Source organism: Ictidomys tridecemlineatus, chromosome 8, assembly GCF_052094955.1.
Source record: "Ictidomys tridecemlineatus isolate mIctTri1 chromosome 8, mIctTri1.hap1, whole genome shotgun sequence".
Taxonomy (NCBI): domain Eukaryota; kingdom Metazoa; phylum Chordata; class Mammalia; order Rodentia; family Sciuridae; genus Ictidomys; species Ictidomys tridecemlineatus.
The window spans coordinates 12,186,998-12,208,239 of record NC_135484.1 but is presented as its reverse complement, the minus strand read 5'-3'; the positions used below and the strand labels follow the sequence as shown (position 1 = coordinate 12,208,239).

Below are 21,242 nucleotides of genomic sequence, written 5' to 3'. Positions count from 1 at the left end.
TACCCCAGAGTCGTTCTCATGTGACTGTTTTTCTAGTTAAATATTTACACATATACACAGGGTACACAGGCAGTTCATATTTGACATGATTTAACAGCCACCTACATCTGTTTCTCATCACAACAAGACTGAAAAATGTGCCTACTAAACATATTTTAAATTTACTTGTCCAAAACATTGTTTCCATTCTCATTCTGAGACATTTTTTTCTGTGTACAGAAAACAGAACTGGACCTTTTTCCTTCTCAGAATCTTGGCTTCAGGAATCTGTCTTACTACCAATCTTTACTTTCCAAGCCCAATCAAAGCATGTGTCATGTCTTATTTTTAACAATGTGTGAGAAGCACAAAATTTGGGGGAAACAGAAAAGGGGGGAATGACATTCTATTTAAATGAAAAAAATCTCCAAAAGCAATGACAGACTTCAGATTTGATGGTTCCAGGGTTAACACGAGTACAAACGAGTCCACGCCATCCTGAGGTCAAAAGGCCTGGAGTCTGCTTCCGGCTCAAGCATGGACTTTCCAAATATAAAAGAGAGAAAATTCTTGGCTTTTAAGAACTCCTATAATCACAAAATTACAAAAATCATAAAATTGCAATTGTGAAATCACAACTTACAACATGAATTCTCCCACTATCTAATAAAGGAGACCAGTGGTATTTTAGACTCTTTTTTTTCCCTAGAAATAGAAAACATAGTTAAATCATGAGAATATTCCATTCAGAACACTAATTTACAATAAGCTGATGTTGTCTGACTTTCAATTTTGTTTTGAGATTCAATCTACACATCTGTTTTCTCATGTTTATTCATGTGGTTTTCTAAGCAATAACAAAACAAAGTAAGAAAGAATGAAAACAAGAACAAAAAAATTCCTGAGTGACTTATAAATCCTAGAAACTGACCATATTTCATTCTGTATCAAAGAAGGAAAAAAAAATCAAAGAAACGGTGGTTTTCAACTATTTCGACATGAATTTTACCAACTTGTGCCTAATTCAAGACCTTGCTGGGTTTGTTCCTCATCCCTGTTTATCTTTCAGCCGCTTCACAGCTCATTAGACTCCCAGAAAAAAGTAATTGGAGAAAATAAAAGGAGATGAGACTCATATGAGTGCAGCCAGCCCCAAGGAAAAGCTTTGTTTTCAAGAAGTCTAGAGAACTCAGCTCTAAAAAAGACTTTGGTGCATCTGAGGATTGGCACAATCCCTCATTGTCTTACTTTCCATGATGCTGACTGAAAAGGGTGACTGGCTTTTAGGCATTTTATCTTTGGACTTTCTAGTTTATGAAATAATACGAGGATGATTCAGTCAGCTATTTTGCCACTGTGACTAAAAGACCTGACCAGAGCAACTGTAGAGGAGAAAGTTTATGTGAGGCTCACAGTTTCAGAGGTCTTAGTCCATAAAAGGCTGGCCACATTCTTTGGGACTTGGAGTGAGGCAGAACATCGTGGTGGAAGAGAATGGGAAAGGGAAGCCGCTCACATGATGATCAGAGACCAGAAAGAAAGAGACTCCGCTCCCCAGATACAAAACATATGCACCATAGCCACACCCCCAATGAACCACCTCCTCCAGCCACACCCCACTTGCCTCCAGTTACCGCTCAGTTAATCCCATCAGGGATCAACTCGATGATTATGTCATGGTTATAACCTAATCATAATCATTTCTCCTCCAAACCGTCTTGCATTGTCACACATGTGAGCTTTGGGGGGACACCACATCTAAACCATCACAGAGGACTGCTACGTTGCATAGAATACTAGGAGAAGTACTTCCTTGGCTACTACATATTTCTCCAACCAACAAAAATACATGTTTGTCTATTCCTCTCACGCTCCCCCTCCCTACCCCACTATGAATCAGCCTCCTCATGTCAGAGAAAACATTCGGCATCTGGTTTGTTGGGATTGGCTAACTTCACTTAGCATTATCTTTTCTAATTCCATCCATTTACCTGCAAATGCCATGATTTTGTTCTCTTTTATTGCTGAGTAATATTCCATTGTGTATATATGCCACATTTTTTTATCCATTCATCTATTGAAGGGCATCTAGGTTGGTTTCACAGTGCATTGTGCATTGTGCTGCTATAAACATTGATGTGGCTGTGTATGCTGTTTTTAAGTCCTTTGGGTATAGACCAAGAAGACGGAGAGCTGAATAGGGCAGAGAGGTGAGAGGGAAGGGAGGGAGCATGGGGTTAGAAATGATGGTGGAATGGGATGGATATTATTATCCAAAGTACATGTATGAAGACACGAATTGGTATGAATATACTTTATATACAACCAGAGATATTAAAAAAAAGTGTGCTCTATATGTACAATAAGAATTGTGATGCATTCAGCAGTCACATATAAATAAAAACTTAATAAATAAAATGTATATATGTACATGAATGAATGCTGCCTTCAGACCTCTGTTCTGATGCCTCCAGCATTTATGCTAGTGTTAGATGTAATTATAAATAAAACCTACAGATGATGCAAAAGATTTTTTACTCATGAATTTTTAGTACATAATATATAAAAATTTCAGGAATATATGCATATTTAAATTTCTTTCTCAATCTTTGAAGAAGCAAAACACAATGAACATCAAAAAGACCCAAGGAATCTTACAAAATCTTATCAATGGTAAAGGAGGAAATAGTTCCCAATGTTTTTGAATGAAGGTCACAGATCCATAATACTAAAACTGGACATAAATACAAATACTGCAAAAAGGCAAAATTGTAGATGAGTAAGTCTTGTGAATTTAAATCTAAAAATTCTAAACAAAATATTGACAAGTTGAATTCTACAATATCTAAAAAGGATATTATATCATGACTATGTGGGCTTTATCCCAGGCTTAACATTTGGAAATCAATCAATATAAATCATCATATTAACAGAAAGAAGGGGAAATTACATAATCAAATCAATAGGAGCAAAAAGGGCATTTGCCAAAATTTACAACATATTTATAATTAAAAAAACAAACAAACAAAAAACCTTCAAGATACAAATAATATATAAAAGGCCATCTACAAAAAAGTTTACAGCTAATATAACATTTCTGAAAATATATTCACCCCTTTGGTTGGGAGCAAGACAAAAGTTGTACTATTTCACTACTTCTATGATAGTATATTAGCAGGACTGGCCAATGTGATAAAGTAAGAAAAAGAAAGAAAGACTTCAAATTAGAAAAGGAAAAGCTAAAGAAAAAAAACTGCTCCGAAAGAAAACCTTAAATATAATTTTAAAAAGTAAAAATTGTGTAGAAAATTTCAATAAAGCTTCACAAAACTCTTAGAAGTAATCATTGAATTTGGCATGGTAACAAAATAAAAGATTACTATAAAAAAATTCAATTATTTTTTCTATGTAGCAGCAAAAGAGTTAACTGGAAAATAAATTTTTAAAACAATGCCCTTTACAATATCGCCAAATGATATTTAGAGATAATTTTAACAGAAATAGACAAAATGTATATATTGAAAGCCACTCAACATTGCTGAGAGAAGGTCTAAAGAAGATCTACATAAAAGAAGAAATATACTACATCCATGGGACAGAAGACATTGTTCACATGTTAACTCTCCCCTATATCTACCTTACTACCAATCATAATCTTAGCAGACATTTTTTAGAGAAACTGACAAACTGATTCTAAAATTTTTAAGAAAATGCAAAGGGTCTAGAATAGCAAAGAAAAAAAAACAAAAATAATTTTAAAAAGAAAAAGAAAGATGAAGGATGAACAGTACTTTCTACTTTGAAATTTACTGCAAAGTTAGGCAGCCAAGGCAATATATTGTTGGTGCAAAGACAAGTGAGTCAGTGATATGAAATAGAGAATAAAGAAATAAAGTCATACAAGATTCAATTAATATATCCAATAAAGAAGCTGAAGTAATTCAATTGGAAGTATAGTTTGTCAAATAGAGCTAAAAATTTGGGTATTCACATGGGAAAAAATCCTCCCTTATCAACTCCAAGGAAAAAAAAAGTTAATTATAAATGTCTCATCTATCTAATATATGATGGAATTAAATTAAAAATAAACAATACAAATATATCTATAAAATACCTACATATTTGAAAACTAAAAAACACTTCTAAATAACCCATGGGTTATCAAAGAATCAAACCAAAGATAGAAAGTATTTTGAATGGGATGAAAGTGAAACTAACATACCAAAATTTTTGTGGTGTACCTAATCAGTATTAAGGAGAAAATTTATAGCACAAAATGTTTATTTTAGAAAAGAAAGTCCCAAATCACCTCACAAAATGTTCAACAGTGAAGTATGAAGTAATTTCCCCCTAAGATCATGACTAAGTAATGGTGCCTACTCTCACCACCTCAATTCAATATTGTATTCAAGGATCTAGCCAGTGTAATAAGGCAAGGAAAATAATGAAATAAAAATAATGCATAATGAAAAGAACAAAGAAAACTGACTTCATTTGCAGATGACATGATCATTTCAATAGAAAATCCCATATACATTTTTTAAACTATTAAGAGTAAAATTGTGAAATTCAAGGTATTGATTTTATTCCTATATTCTAACAACAAACAACTGGAACTGAAATGATAAGATCATATCTAAATAGCATCAAAAATATCTAATAGAAATAAATCTGAGGAAAGATGTAAAATATCTGGATCCTAAAGGTATGAAATATTGCTAAGAGTTAAGAAGACTTAACTAAATGGACCAATATATCTTTTCCATGAGATAGAAGATTCAATATTGTTCAGATGTCAATTCTCTGCAAATTGCTCTCTCAGTTCAATTCACAGCCAATCAAAACACTTCTGCAGGCTATGATTCTTATACAAATTGACAGTCTGATTCTAATGTTTTTATGGCATGTAAAAGACCTAGAGTAGGAAAAAAATAACTGTAAAACAATAAGAATTCAATTATATCACTGATTCATACTTCAACACATAGCTACAGTAATCAAGAGAGCATGACCTGACATCAGGTTAGACAAATAGATCAACAGAACAGAAAGTCCAGGAATAGACTCGTGTATATATATTATTAATTGATTTTGACAAAGGTGCAAAAACACCTCAGTTAAGGATGATCTTTTCAACAAATAGTGCAGGAACAACTGGATGTAGATAGATACATAGAAAAGTAGATAGATAGATACCAATTTTCTTTTACTTTGATTTGTATCTTGTATGTATGCAAAATTAACTCAAAATGGATCATATTTATATGTAAAATCTGTGTTCATAAAACTTCTGAAAAAAAGATTTTATCAAAAATAAGAATTTCTTAGAGACACAATTAAGAAATTAAAATGAGAAGATACATTGCGGAGAAAATACTTGCAAATCATTAAAATATGTGATACTCAGAATATATAGGTATGTGATATTCAGAATATATAAAGACCCTTTAACCATAATAATAAAAAAAAATAAAAAATTGCAAAAGATGTAAACCAACACTTCATGAATGAAGACGAATGTCAAATGAGCATGTTTATTTGTCAATAGAGCATTGAAAAAGAGCATTTGTCAATAGAATATAATATTAGTCAATAGAGCATTGAAAATTAAAGGCACAATGTTATCACTGCATAGCTATTATAATGGTTAAAATTGAAATGACAGCATTGACAAGGATACAGAGCAAACGCAATTCTCAAACAATACCTGTAGGAATATAAATGGTTTTAATCACTTTAGAGTATAATTTAGGAGTTTTTTATAAACTTAAATGTATGGGGCTGGGGTTGTGGCTCAGTGATAGAGCACTTGCTTAGCCTGTGTGAGGTACTGGGTTCAATTTGCAGCACCACATATAAATAAATAAAGATCCATTGACAACTAAAAAATATTTTTAAAAAACTTAAATGTACCTTTGTTACAACCCAGCCATTCTCCTACATATTTACCCAAGAGAAATGAAAACATAAACATATTCAAGGACTTGTACACAAATGCAAAATGCTTTATTTGCAATCACCAAAAATATGAAACCATTTAAACATCTATAACTGAATTGACAAATGATTCTCCTATAAGAGAATACTGCTCTACTGGTGTAAACAAAGCAAATAAAAAGTAATAAAATACATACAACATATGAATGAATCTCCACATCATTATGATAAGTTAAATAAGGCAGACACAAAAGCATACATAAAATCCTAGAAAGTGCAAACTCACTACAGCAATAGTGAGCAGATCAGTGGTTGCCTGAGGGTGTAGAAGTCAGGAAGGGTTGGAGAGAGGGATTGTGTGCTCTGGACTATGCTGACAGTTTCATGCATGCACACATCTATCAAAACCGGTCAAACTGTACACTTCAAAATGCCATTTATTTAAACATCAATTACACCCCAGTAATACTTTTAATTTTTAAATATCAACATCCTAGTGAGAGTAGCCTCCATAAAACTGAGAAACAGAAAGAAGGAAGGTGTACATGGAAAGGGGTGAGTGGGGGAGAGAGGGAAAGACCAGTCAGATGTTGGTGGGGACCCACCACAACACTTGTGGACTAAGATTGTGTTCAGGCAGCAATATGACCTTAGATTCGATACTCCTTGAGCAAGTTCAAGTCCACCTCTGGCCAAGTGGCTACATCTGGACATTTCGACCATGCTCACTCATGGATCTTTATTTCAGAAAATGGGTGCTCCAACATGTTAGAGTTCTGATACATTCTACTATGATGTATATGATTTACCAGTCTTTAACTGAACTTTTTTATGTGCCATGAACCAAATTTCCTGAATTTTCATAAAAATAATGGTGCCAATGGTATAGACATGATATCAAGACTAAGGTAAATATCAATAGATTTTATTTTTCACAGCAGTTTCTGTTTCATAGGAAAATGGAGCAAAAAGTACAGAGAATTCCTATGTGTCTTTTGGCCCCACACAAATACAGCCTCTCCCACTATCAAAATCCCCTATGAGAATGGTACATTTGTTACAATCCATGATCTGCTTGACACATCATTACGACCCAAAGAACATGTTTTATATCAGAGGTCATTTTTTGGTGTTGTGTATTCTGTAGGTTTTGGCAAACATGTACTGATGCGTTTACCATCACAGAAGAGTTTCACTGCCCTAAAACGCCTCTCTTCTCCAAAGTAGCCCCTTTGTTTTAGCCATCTTTTCTGTCCCTGTGACCAAAAGATGGGAGAAGAACAATTTGGAGAAGAAGTTTATACAACATCCCTGACAACCACTTATCTTTTACTGACTCCAGTGTTCTGCCTTTTCCAGAATGTCACATGGGTAGAGTCATAGAGTTTGTAGCCTTTTTATTTAGTAATATGCATTTCCGGTTCCTCCATGTATTTTCATAGCCTGATAGCCCATTCCTTTACAATGCTGAATAATATTCTACTGCCTGGATATACCCCAGTTTATGTAATTACCTGCTAAAGGACAATTTGGTTGCTTTCAAGTTTGAATGAAGTTACTATAAATATTTGTATCCAGGTTTTTGTGTAGAAATAAGTTTTTAATCATATGAGTACATAGCAAGGAATATAATACCTGGGTCATAAGATAACAGTGTGTGTAGTTTTGTTGAGAAACTGCTAGACTGTGGTTCAAGCTGGTGGTTTTTACATTCCTACCAGCAAGGAACTGCGGTTCCTATTGATCCATATCTTTGTCAGCATTTGGTGTTGTTAGTGCTTTGGATCTGGGCCAACAGTTCTTTATCAAATATATCTTTGGCAAATATTTTCCCTCAATCTGTGGTTTGTCTTCTCATGCTCTGGCCATGATTATATTTTAATGCAGCGTATTTTAGAGACTTGTTATGTCTTCAGTTTGCCAAATTTATCTGTATATTAAAAAAAATAAAAATAAAAATATTACTAGAAGCACAAAATAACTATGTATGATAATTGCAATGTCATGTACGCACTTACATCTAGAGAAAACACAGGAATGCATTTAGGTTCTTAGAAATTGATGAAGTTATTTTGTTGACATTATTGTTTAGTAAGTCAGATTTTTCCATGTGGTTTAGGTATCAAGATCACAGAGCATGGAGTAAATGAAAGATGACAAGAACGAAAATAAAAGTCTATTAGTTGATATTTTGCCCCTGTGCTCAGCAATTTTTCATATTTCAAAATTATGGAAACTTGAGAAAGTTTTCCTTTCTGAAGATTGTTGGGTTTTTAAAAATTTTATTGGGAGCATTGTGATAGATTTATGTTAAAATAAAACATCCCTGCCATTCCCAAGTTATACTGTCAACGTTGTAAGCCGAAGGGGATGAAAATGTTCCTAGACAAGAGCAGAAGTGTCAGGTCTTCCTTCAAGTCACCTTCCTCACCACTCACTACTAATTGTGTGACCTTGAGCAAGTCCATCATTGTTCGGGGCCTCCACAAAAGTAAAGGCTTGAGAAAAGTGTCTCTCCAAACATGAAGGCAGAATGGTTTTCACCCCAGGATCCCAGGTCAACCAGGGATCTGATAAGAAAAACCCTACGGAGCCCGCTTCATACACCTTCCCTGGCTGCCCTCAGCTGACAGGGGCCGTTTTTTGTTGGGGGCTCAGTTCTCTACTCTAGTCGCGCATCTTGTGATCCGTGGGAGACTGCTTTGTGCTGCTTAAGATCCCTCCTCTGTTGCCTGTGCACAACCTTCTCCAATAAGGTTATGAACTCCTAAGGGACATGGCATGGTGTCACTCAATTTGTGATTATGATGGGACTTCTAATTCTTTCATGTCTTTAATAGGAGCTAGTTTTGTTTATGTGGAGGGGCTCAATATTCTTGTAGATATAAAAGAATATTGAGCCCCTCCATATACATTTTACATATATATGTAAATATATATATATTTCTCTCAGAATGGTAAAATTAAAAGGAAAAGAAACTTAGGATGAAAAATAGTCTTACACAGTAGTTACACTTTGAGTTGAACTTGAATACTGACATGAATCCATGCAAATGTTCATCTTGGATAAATCACCCTCTCTGCCTGAGTTTTCTCGTATGTAATCTATATTAATATATATATTATATATAAATATATATAGTACATAGAGTTTTGTGAAGATCATAGATAATCATATGAAATGTTTAGTCTATACTGATACATTTATCTATATTCTATAAATGTTACCATTATTCCCATGTTTAAAAAAAAATCAGAAAAAGATCACAAAATAATACTTGAGAATTTGGTAAAGAAGCAAAATAGTCAAGTACAAAACAAAACAAAAAAATAAAAATAATAAATAAGTTCTGGGAGAGAGGAAAATCTTCAGAAACTTCTTTATACATATTTAAATCTAGATTTTTCTCCATGAAGAGATAGAAAATTTGGAGAAAGATGCTATGTAGGCCTTCTAAATATCGCATGCCTTTATTTTTCCCACTACATTTTTGTCCTTTGACAAGACAAAAACTGTGCTCAAAAAAATAACATTCAACAAGAAATAGGGAACCTATAAATGAAAAGCATTTAAAATATACTAACAATTACAATATATAAACTGTACTTGAATTCTAAAAATCAAAAATAAATTGTATGAAACAACTAGGGAAGTTAGAATACTTTAATATTATTAGGTTTTGTTTTGTTTTTTTAGACTTGATAATGCTGTGGTTATACTTTCTTAAAAGAGATACTAGTAAAACGAGAGAGAGAGAGAGAGAGAGAGAGAGAGAGAGAGAGATACCAGCAGATTGGCCAACTCTGCATCCTTCACCTTGGGTGCCTGCTTGACCTCTTACTCTCAGCATCTGTGTCCCTTTGACTGGGGCTTCCCTAGGCCCCCAGAGCCCTACATATATGGCAGCAGAGGGGGACCAAAAAATTTATACTGTTGCCCACTCCATTCCCACTCCAGCGGCGCTCAACCCATGACCCCTAAAGGTTAGTGAACACACAGCCCTGGTCCTGTGCCCGGTGTGGACAGGGGAGGAGCTTCACTGGGGCAGGTGTTCTCTGCTGCCTCCAAGAATTCCCCAAAAGGATTAGGCCTGAGCTGGTGGGAACATGATGTTGATCTCCTGTCCTTTGCTCCTTCAATTTGCCACTTTCCAAAAAGTATTTCCAAAAAAATGATTTGCATTCAAATCTTTATCTCAGGGTTTAATTCTGGGGGAACCCAAATTAAAACAGATACATATTGGAGAATATCTTAAAAAGTATTTATATGATGGCTGACTTCTTCTAACTCATGCAGAGAAAGGGGCAATGGAGAGAAGATTGATTATGTTGATAATTGTGAAGCTAAGAGATGGGTACTTTGGAACTTCATCTTGTTATTTAATTTATATTTGTAAGTTTGTAATTTTCCATATTAGATTTTTTTAAATGAATACTTTAACATCAAAATTTAAAATACAAAACAAATGCCATTTCAAACCAGCAGGGGCATATGACTTATTCAACTATGGACATCTGAAAGATAAATAATAAAGCTACCTTTCACAAAAATAAATTTCAGGTGAATTAAATATTATGAAATAAAATTGCTAAAAGTAAATGTTGGAGAATTTGTTTCCTTTTGGAGATGAGAACACGTTTTCTAAATAATACACAAAAACAAAATTCCAAAAAGATTAGTGAATATGGACATATAAAAAAAGGTTTTGTTTTGTTCTTTTCTGCACAGACAAAAATAATACCATATAAAGTCAAAAGACAAGTGATCAACTGAGAAAACTATTTCAAAACATATGACAATGAGCTCATTTCCTTAATATATAAAGACCTCTTAGAAATCAGTTATAAAAGACCATTAAACCAATAGAAAATTTGACAAAGAACTTAAGAAGGCTGTTCATAGAAAAGAAACTCAAATGGCTCATGAACATAAGAAAAGATGGTCAATTTAATCACAAAGAAGGGGCAAGCAAAATATCAGTGGGATATAATTTTTCATTTTTCAGAAGGCTATTCTCAAAATACATTCATGAAACAGTGATTAAATGACAAAATCAAGATGCAGAACAGCAGATAAAAAAATGCACCTTCACATGTGTAAGACTCTATGTGAACATATATGTATTTCTGGGGCCAGTTGTCCCTTAATGTCTGCAGGGTAGATTCCAGGACCCCTATTATACTAAAATCTACAAATGGTCAAATCTGTTATATAAAATAGCCTATTATTTGCTTATAACTAAGGCATATCCTCAAATATGCTTTAAATCTAGATTACTTACAATATCTAAAGCAATGTAAATAGTTGTTACACTTATCATTTAATGAAAAAAAACACAAAAATGAAGTCTATACATAGTAAGTACAGACACGTTTTTTAAATATTTTCTATCTGAAGTTGATTGAATTTCTGAATGTGGAGCATGCAGATTTAGAAGGCCAGCTGTATACAAATATGTATATCTCTGTGTACACTTAAATATCTTTTTGAATATCTGGTGGGACTGCATATCAGTGCTACCACTATGGAAAGCAATATGGCGATTCCTCAGAAAACTTGGAATAAAACCACCATTTGGCCCAGTTATCCCACTCCTCAGCATATACCCAAAGGACTTAAAAGCAGCATTCTATAGAGACTCGACCACATCAATGTTTATAGCAGCTCAATTCACAATAGCTAAGCTATGGAACCAACCCAGGTACCCTTTAACAGATGAATAGATGAAGAAAATGTGGTACATATATACAATGGATTATTACTTAGCCATAAAGAAAAATGAAATTATGGCATTTGCTGGTAAATGGATGGAACTGGAGGTTATCATACTAAGTAAAATAAGCCAATTCCAAAAAACCAAAGGCAAAATGTTCTGTCTGATATGCAGATGCAAACTCACATTAAGCACATGGCAGGGATAGAAGTCCACTGGATTAGACAAAGGGGATTAGACAAAGCAAGGGGAGATGGGAATAAGAAAGACAGTAGAATGAATCCAACATAACCTTCCTATATTCATATATGAATATATGACCAGTGTAATTCTACAACGTGTGCAACCACAAAAATGGGAAGTTATACTCCATGTAAGATATGTCAAAATACATTCTATTGTCATGTGTAACCAAAAAGGACAAATGAAAAAAAATTTAAAATACATATTATGGTTAAAGGCTGGCCAAGCTAAAAATATTTCTATAGGAAGTTGATGGCCTCAGCATTGCCCAGTGCTGTCAAAAAAGGAGTTCTTTGGTTAAATGGGGAAATGCTGCTTATCCAGTTTCTCCAAAATTAGAGCTCTTCCCCACCTTAAAGATTTTCTATGCATGTTGATATTAGAGGCCATCTTCCTCTCTTCTCTCTGCCACAAGATCATCCTGAGACTTCACTGAAGACTCTTCAGCCTTAGCATTCTCATGTGTAAAATAGAAAGAGCTGAGGCAAATGCTGTCTCTGGTTCCCATTCTACTTTATCATTCTCAATTCTTGGTCTTGCTTTTTAAAAATTTGGCAATTAAAGCATTCAATGTATGCTCTGTGATTGCTTAATGTGATATAAAGTGATACTGAATGGTGCTTTATGAATAGTGGGAAAATAGATTAAATGCTTTTTCAAGATACTAAACATAAACCTCGAGCAATGACAGAATGAAAGAATCCTAAGACATCAGACTGCACAAAAAAAAAATGTTGGTTCCGATTCTAATTTTCCTGGGAAACAGGAAAGATTATCATTTTAAAAATTGACTAATATTTTTAGGAGACTATTCTCATGAATGACTTTCTCATGACTTCCCAGATCGGTTATGCAAAAAGAAAAATGAGACTCTTTTCTCCTGAATTCCCTACTCTACTGACTGCCCAACAGTTCTGCACCAGCTTTGTGTGAGAAAGTTCCAATGGCTCCAGAGACTGAAGAAGCAGATGAAGACGGATTTTCTGACCTCAGGAAATCACGACGCGAGCTCAAGCCAACAGGTCTCAGTTTTGAATCCTTGTTTTCCTTGAGCGCACTCCACAATCCTTCCTGGCCCGACTCTGGACTCCAAACTTCTTATTAGCTCACAGCTAGCCTCAAGTTGCCATTGTAAAACTACAGCCCGACATACCTCTGTCCCAAGGAGCGCACTCTCAGAACCCTGCAAGAAGAGGGTGGAAACACACGAAATATGTGTGGCTGAGAACAGTTAAAATTCAAGCTTCCCCACCTGGCGACTTCCTGGTGGGGATAATCCTTTCTGATAGAATCCAGACATAGCCAACAACAAGAGACGCAAAATCCAATCAAAATAAAACCAAACCAGCGAGAGAAAGGGATCCAGTTCAAGCCATTCCCCTGCCCCAGATGCTGTATTTTAACGGAGCTCCAGCAGGACTCGGCAAATTATAGCCTTTCTTTAGACTAACAGAAAGTTTTATTTTATGCAACTTTTAAATCAATCCAAGAATTTTATTTACAGTAGCTTGACAAGTATGTTTAGCTGTGAAGCAGGGCCTTCATAAGTTCTGGTTTTCTCTGAATTTTCTTAGGACACTTTACTTCCAATCTTTTGAAAGTTAAAAAAAAAAAAAAAAAAGCCTTGTTTAGTTCTGAAGGTTAAAAACAGCATCTCCTGCAACCTATTGGCCACAGGTGAGCCTTAACAAAGACGTCCTTTGTCTCCATATTTAGAGGATGCCATTCCCATCAAGAAGACACTGTCACCATTTTCATTAAATCACATGCAGGACGAATACAATGGAAATTTCAGGAGGCATGGCATTTTTACACCTTCCTCTGCACAACAGCCAATCTGTGGGTGACTTTCTATGAGACAAATCCATCTTCTGTTGAAACCCATGAATGGTAAATACTTATCTACTTATCTGGCCTCCTAAGTTTCATAAGTCAACATGCTAAAATTGGTCACTTTATATGATTGTGTACTTCAAAACGTTTGAATTTTAAAAAAAATCCTAAAAAACTTGGAAGAGATGCTCTCCTTTGTCAATCAAACCAGGAACTCAAACCAGGGACCCAAGCATTTTACAGAGGTTTTGCTCCAATTTCCACATCTTCTATGCTAATTACATGCTGTCCCTGCCCCACCTGTGCAGACTTCTAAAGCACTGCAGTGATCATCAGTCTGCACAAACATCTTTGGAACCTAAGAATAAGCTGTCACTCAACAAGAGACTCAAGAGACAAACACAGACTGGGCAAGGGGCTCTCTTGCACAAAAGGCACATTGCATGGTCAGGAAAAGTTGTCATGTCATTAAAAATATGTATGACCGGAGTCTCTCCTCCACCCGGCAAAAGGCTTACAACACATTGATCATCAGATCTTGAAGCAGGCCTGGCGGGGGGGGGGGGGGACCCTAGAGGGGATTTTGGTCAGGGAGAATAGAAAGAAATTTGATCTAATGGCAAACCTAGCATTGTTATCACCGATTAACTCCAGCCTTCTGGAAATAAAAGAGGCCTAGGACCCCCACAGTTAGATCAGCTTCATTTCCTGACGCTCTTCGAAGCATTACTGAAACTGAAATCATGGGTTGAATGCTCAAACAAGCTAATTCCTTTAAATCTTTCCTCCGTTACAGACAGCCCACTCTACCTAATACCTTGTATTTGCAAGGACTTGACAGAAAAGAGTATTAAAAGGGAGGAAGAATGAAATCAAGTATGTCTACCGTCTTCATATGCAAAAGATTGCAGTTCATTAATAGAAAGAAATCTCAGTGAGAAAAGCTGAAAAAAACTTCAGAAAAGAAGATGCCTTTGTTGTTGGGCAGTTAACACCGGGCAATGGTCTGGACCAGGCAGTTACCAGCCCACAGTGTGGGCCAGGTGGGCAGATGGTCTGGCAATCCTAATAAGCGCTGAGTTGGAAGGATCTGATTTGCTCAATCACACAGTATTGTGAGTAACTCCTAACAACCCGGAGACCTTTCCCTTCTAGAATGTGTTCATTTTAACTCAGATTAAATACTAGAGAGTCAATAAGTAAGAAATCTAGCCTATGGACTGAGCATTACCACCACTGTGCTGGACATACCTGGGGAATCACCAAAGCTCTTTGGACCTCAGTTCCTTATCATCAAGGGGCACAGCTGGAGTTGTAGCCATCATTAGTATTTAGCATCAAAGAGAAGTGAGGAGGGGTCTCCCGACCCAGTGAGTGTAAGGTTAGGAATGCCCCATGTGTGACCCAAGCTAGGGGACACTGAGACAGAAGATAGAGCTGAATTCAAACTTTACCTTGATGATAAACCAATAGAGATAACTTACCCATAAAGGTCAGGAAATGGCATGATTTTGGAGGGAGAAACCCTCATGTGAGAGAACTAGAAAGTTCAAGCCTCATCTAGGCCACTTAAGCTTTCCAAAGTCCATTTCCTCCAAGGTTGTATGGTTATCTGTCGTGCTAGAGGCAGCATGAAATTCTGGTATCAAAATAAGAAAATGTGCATAAGCACACTTAGCAGATTGTAAAGCAGCCAAGGCCCAAATATTCATGTGAACAGGCATTTAGGACATTGAAGGTCTCCTTCCCAAAGAGTGGACTCAAAACAGAAATGAAAAGCCTAGGGAAAGACTTTTGGAGAAACAGGTCACTACTTGTCAACTCTTAAGATTCAGACACATATATTCAGAATGGATATGGATGAAATTTCTCTAAACTCTCCAAGATAAAGGAGAACAGACATTCCCATGCAGTCATTTCCATGCATATGACTGAGCCTGAATCTTTATCACTCTTACTCAAAGCCTCAAACCACTGCAGTGACATTCAAGTAAGAAAAAAAGAGACTCTCCTTCATACTAGAAAACAGGATGCACGCTGAGAGGGCAGCCAAAGAGAGTGCTCAGCAACAGGATTGTCCAACATGCCTGTGTAGTCACAGAGCAGAGGTACAGCCACCTGGAGTAGGGACAGAGAACAGAGACCTGGCCACAGCCAAGATTCTCTGGGAACCATTACTGAAGTCAAGAGCAGGGAAAAGAGGAAAGCTTTTCTGATCAGAAGGACACGGCTGGCCAGGAAAAATAATAAGCAACAAGGCTGTCTGGACCCAAGGACAAGTCTATGACATCACTGCTCGACAATGTGATTAGATGAAGCAATATTAACCTCTAAGCAAAGGAGAAAGAAAACCTAATGATTTTTTTTAAAAAATTAAATTTAACCAAGTTCATTTGCTTTGATCACTTCTCCACAAATTCTTCAAAGAATGAAAGAGAATAGCCAAGAATATTGGGTACTAATTGTCCAGGCATTTTAGAGATATAATAACACTAGAGATCTGAGTGGGGGGGGGGACTCTGTAGCAAGAGGAAGCTAAGTGAGGAGTCAGCAATAGAGCAAGAGCTTCAGGGTAGGCACTCCCATCATAGTGTGGAATCACAGGGACAGTAATGGAGATTAGGGAGGTCAAGTCAGATAAGACAGAGTTGAAATATTCAAGGGAAAATTGGAGAGAAATGCAGTAGAGCTCATCAAGGCTGAAGAGGCAGAAAATCCCAGGTCTTGGAGTCTAATAAAGTAGGTGGACATGATCAATAATGAAATCAATGCTGAATCCAGGAGGGTGAGCTGTGGAGCACAGATTGGACCCAAATGGAGCCTGTGGACGAAGTTTAAACAGAGCGCCAAGATCAAAATCAGGCAGGCTGTATTCCAGGCTATCTGGCCAGTAGCCTTAACAATGCTCGAGAATTCTTCCAACTCTCTCCTTTCTCTTCTCCTTCCTGTCCCTTTGCAGGGGGTGTGGACATGTCACTCATTCCTGCTTGATCTGAACCCTGCTATCATCACTCATTACGAGTTGATTATATTAAACCAAAATCATCTATGGTTTGTAAGCCTTGGTCTAAAAGTAAAAGTGGTATAGAAGCCCACAGGCTGTCCAAGCTCTAGCTGCGACCCAATTGGACTAATGATGTTTTCTCAAAATTACTTCACTTGTTTGTTGAGTTATGAGTCCAATACTTCCAGGGATACAAAAGGAAAATAAATGAAATAAGGAGAAGATTCAATCAGAGGGAAGAACATGTTAGAGGATTTAACATATTTTGCCCATAAGATTCAAAATGTCATTATAGTAAACACTAGTATACAAAAACCTGTCCCCATCATTGAACATCCTCCTCAGGGTACCAAATCCCTTTCTTCCCCAAACCTTCTCACTGGCCCCCCATTTTCCCATGTCAATCAGACAAAAGAGAAGCATCGGTGCCCTCGATCCATCCATCAGCCTTCCTTTCCCTGCTAGCTCTACCCAGGTAGGCGCTCCCCTCTCTACAATCACTCACGTTGGTGCTGATGTACTATAGTTCATGCCTTGGTTGTGTTTTCTTCTCTCTGGACATCCCATAAACCATCATCACAATGGACTTCATTAATGGGAGCATTGTGCACTCTGCCAGGCACCTTTGCAAACATGAGTTCATGGGAACCCAATGACCCTTAGAGGTGTGTAAAGATATGCTGCTACCCATTTCACACTTGAGGAAACCAAACCTTGAAAACATAACCTCAGTTCCACCCACTTAGCAACCAGCAGAGCAAAGATCTCCCCTCTTTTGCCCCAGGATTCCTCCCATTACAATAAGGCTGCCTGATACAGAGCCATTTTACTCTGGCTCCGGGAGAGAGCTCTAAGCCTTCATACTAGAAAACAGGATGCACGCTGAGAGGGCAGCCAAAGAGAGTGGTCTTTCTTCCCCACATGAGTGGTCATCTCCTCCCCACTCACCCAAAATCTCTCCCTCCTTCTGAGCACTGTTTTGATTATCCTTCATCCTGACACTCTCCTGGGTCCTGCTTTCTGGCTCTGCGGGTTCTTACCCTCTACCCTGTTCAGTATCACGCTCAGGTATCACCACGAGTCTTTCAGTTTAATGTTTCATGTGTTTGTTTCATTGTCCCAGTAAATTAGTAAGATATTGGTAAGGACAGTTACTTTCAAATATTTATTTCCTATTTTCCACAATGCTTAATGCAGAGAAAATTCTCAACATTTTTTTCTGGGTTTAGACATAAGAGAATTTCTGTGTATGAGAAATTATCTTTCAATCCTTCTCATTCTTTGTATGAGTGAAGGTTGGTTTTAAAACACATGAAGATCGGGGCCTTACTCCTCTCCAGGGATTCCAAGCACCCAGGCAAAGAAAAATGCAAGTCTGTTGAGGATCAGGCTCTTCCCAGATGATGCCAGCAGCTGCCACCGGTGTGACACCCTAACTTACCCATTCACATTCACGTGGAGACATTCCCTCTGCAACTTTCACTACCTTTGGCTTTCTTTTGATTTACGTGACTGATCTTCACTTTTTTTCGTTGAAAACTTGTTAGAACTGTGGATTCTTGGAAGTATTTTACCAATTTCAAATATTTAAACATTTTTCCGGTCAGCTATAAAAAAGAAAGATCTCTTTACATCCCATTCATTACCCATTCCATATATAGGGTTGTAGTGGCCAACTTTTATGCACATATTGAAATATATAATGTGTTAGGAATGTGGCTTTAATATATCAAAGTATGCTTTAACTCATTTTTTGGTAAATACACACAAATATTTTTTTAAAAGGAAAAAGCATTGAAGATTTTACTATACCAAAATGCTATTAAGACTATTTCAAGGTTATGGGGTCATGAGACATAGTTATCTTCTCCTTGCTTATCTGCAACATTAGTAATAAAGTATATCATATGTGCACTAAAGAAAAATAGTTATTTTTAAAATTTAAGTTGTAAATAGTGAGTTGATAACAGAAATTTACTATAAGGTTGAATTTGAAGTGCTTGCCTACAGATTCTTTCTTTCCTTCTCTTTATCTAATTTAGTATGTACTGATCTTTTCCTTTTTCAAGACCTTTTTCCAATCTTATAATAAACAGAAAGGATGAATGGAAATTGTTCAAAAAACTCAAAATGCTGACTTCCTTTTTTTTTGGCAAAATGGTTATTCTGATTTTTTAAGTCAACAATTACATGGTAGAAAAAACATGATAGACACAAAAACACAAGTAGTCATGAACCATTATAATCTTGGCTACTTAGATAATACAAAGAAAACTATAAAGATAGCATAAAAGTACAATTCCTCCCCCACACTACATTCCTATTTAAATAGCATGAGTAATACATCTCATTTTACAATAGAAATTTATTTCTATCACGCTCCTTTCATTTTTTCTCTCATGAGTTCATGTTTTCCCTCATACACATACACAAGAGAACTTTCCTAAAAACTTTGCATCACCAATAGTAATTAAATAATTAATATTAGACAATTTTTCAAAATTAATAATAGATATATGGATATAGATGACCAATATACTATATTACATACTACATATTTAATACATATTACAAATGCATTTGTTGTTCTAATCCAAAATTTTCTAGCTAAACTTGATGTTAGCCAAACAATGCCAGTTACGGTGTTGAGACAATTTCTGTTTAAGAAGAGAACAAATCAGTAAATGTTTTGGTAATGCCTTAGTAAAAACAAAATATTAATAAAACAAAATTTTTCTTCCCTTTTTCAATCGGAATTCTTGGAAGCAAATGTTCATCACCGTCAGTCCCAACCCACCTCAGCTTCCATCTGGAAATGTCTCAGGAACAAGATTCTCCTCAACAAATACTCCTAAAATTATTATCCACCCAGAGAAGCTTCCTCCGGCCTAAGTGGGGTTGTTTGCCATCATTCCCAGCTCCAGGAATGGGGGAAAGGTGGATAAATATGAAACAAGCTTATCTAAAACAAATAAGAAATGCCTGGTATCCCTTACACCCTATCACATCACATCATCTCATACTCCCTCAAGGCAGCTCTATGTTAATGGACTCTCAGGTTCAACAGGCCTAGGTTCAAATTCTGACGCCAAAGTCAACACACTGGAGTTGGAATCCTCAATATGTTATTTCTGTGTGGCCTTAAACCAGGTTCTTAAATGCTCTGTACCTATTTCCTCATCAGAAGAAGGAAGCCAGTTAATAATAAGAGCACTTCCTAGAGTTATTTCATTACAAAACGAACAACTAATACAGTGCTTTTAACACCTTCGCTGGAGACAGCAGGTGAAGATCACACATTAATTCTTGGTGGTGACGAAGGTGCTGACTGCACACATCAGCCATGAAGCCACTGCAGTTGCTGAGATATATGCAGCCTGCAAAGGAGATGCCATTGGAAACAAGGAGCCCATGTGAATGGTTGCCTGTCCTTGCTCTGCGGCTTACCTCCGTGGTTCTTGCTGCCCTTTGAGCTCCAGGGACTCCCAGGAATAGGCATCACTGGCCGGGCATCCAGGGGCAGAAGGCCCAGATCCACTAAGCACAGAAATGTGAGCTCGTGGGAAGCTGACGAAGAAGCTTGTTCCCAGTAAGCAAGGTGAAAATGACCACGCCCCATATCTAGGACACTGCCACTACCAAATCACCAGTGGAAAAGCAAACTCACTTCAAGAGAACCAGAATCCATGAACCCGACTTGCTCAGCTCACTTACTCTGCCTCGGTGGCAGCTGGCTGCTTCTCCCTGCTCTGGTTTCTTGGCTCAGAGTCCAGGGGTCTGGCGTTCCTTTCAAGATGACTGACGTGCACAAACTTTGGAGTGTTTGTGAGTGTTCAGAAAACAAAAATAAACAGTACTCTAGTGCCCAGCTCAGACCCTGCTCAACAATCCTTCGTTCAAGTCCCTGCTACCTACGCAAAAGCTGCTATAGTTGATTAATCAAGTTGAAAATCCAAGTGCAAAATGTCTTGGTACCTGTGTTCCAAAGAAAAATCCAGCTTTAGCTGGAAAATCTTGACCATATTTACCAGGAGAGTTCAAGTTTAGATCCTTCTCCTGGACAGAATGGCCACAACTGAATCTAACCAAGAAGAGGCCGTGTCAATTCACGAGATTGTAAGGAAATTGCAAAAGCAATCTTGTCCATTCTTTGACAATGCAATACCTGACAAATCACCTGGAAAATATGAGATATTCAATAAGCATTTTGTAAATGTTAAGAATTCCTAAATGGGCCCCATCATGTTATATGGCTAACATTCATATTCACTAAGGAGAACAGGAGTGCTTATCGGGAGTTAAATGTTGTATTCCTCTTCAACATTAGAGATCAGTGCATAAGACTCTCGGGAAAGAATATTCTTCATGACAGTCAGGAAAAAAAGAACTTCCACCCTGTTCAAAAGTGAAAGAATCAATCCAGTCACAAATTTCTATTAAATATCTCAATAAAGATTATATAAAATTAATAACAAGTCCAAGAAAACCAAAATAAGAAGTCATTAAGAGGAAGAGCAAAATCATAGTTTTAG

The 21,242-nt window shown here is 36.7% G+C and overlaps 1 protein-coding gene across 5 annotated transcripts in view; it reads right to left on the bottom strand.

Moving 5' to 3' along the window:
- Ipcef1 (interaction protein for cytohesin exchange factors 1) overlaps positions 1-20,596 on the bottom strand; it is a 145,002-nt gene extending 124,406 nt beyond the window's left edge. For 2 of the 5 annotated variants that reach the window (XM_078018855.1, XM_005321385.5), the window contains exon 1: positions 20,158-20,591. In XM_078018855.1, coding sequence (XP_077874981.1) covers positions 20,158-20,329 — 172 coding nt within the window. In that variant the 5' untranslated portion in view covers positions 20,330-20,591. Of the gene's footprint in view, positions 1-20,157 lie in introns of all 5 variants that reach the window. The other 3 variants (XM_078018857.1, XM_078018859.1, XM_078018856.1) reach the window with 2 other exon arrangements.
- Positions 20,597-21,242: the final 646 nt, after the last annotated feature.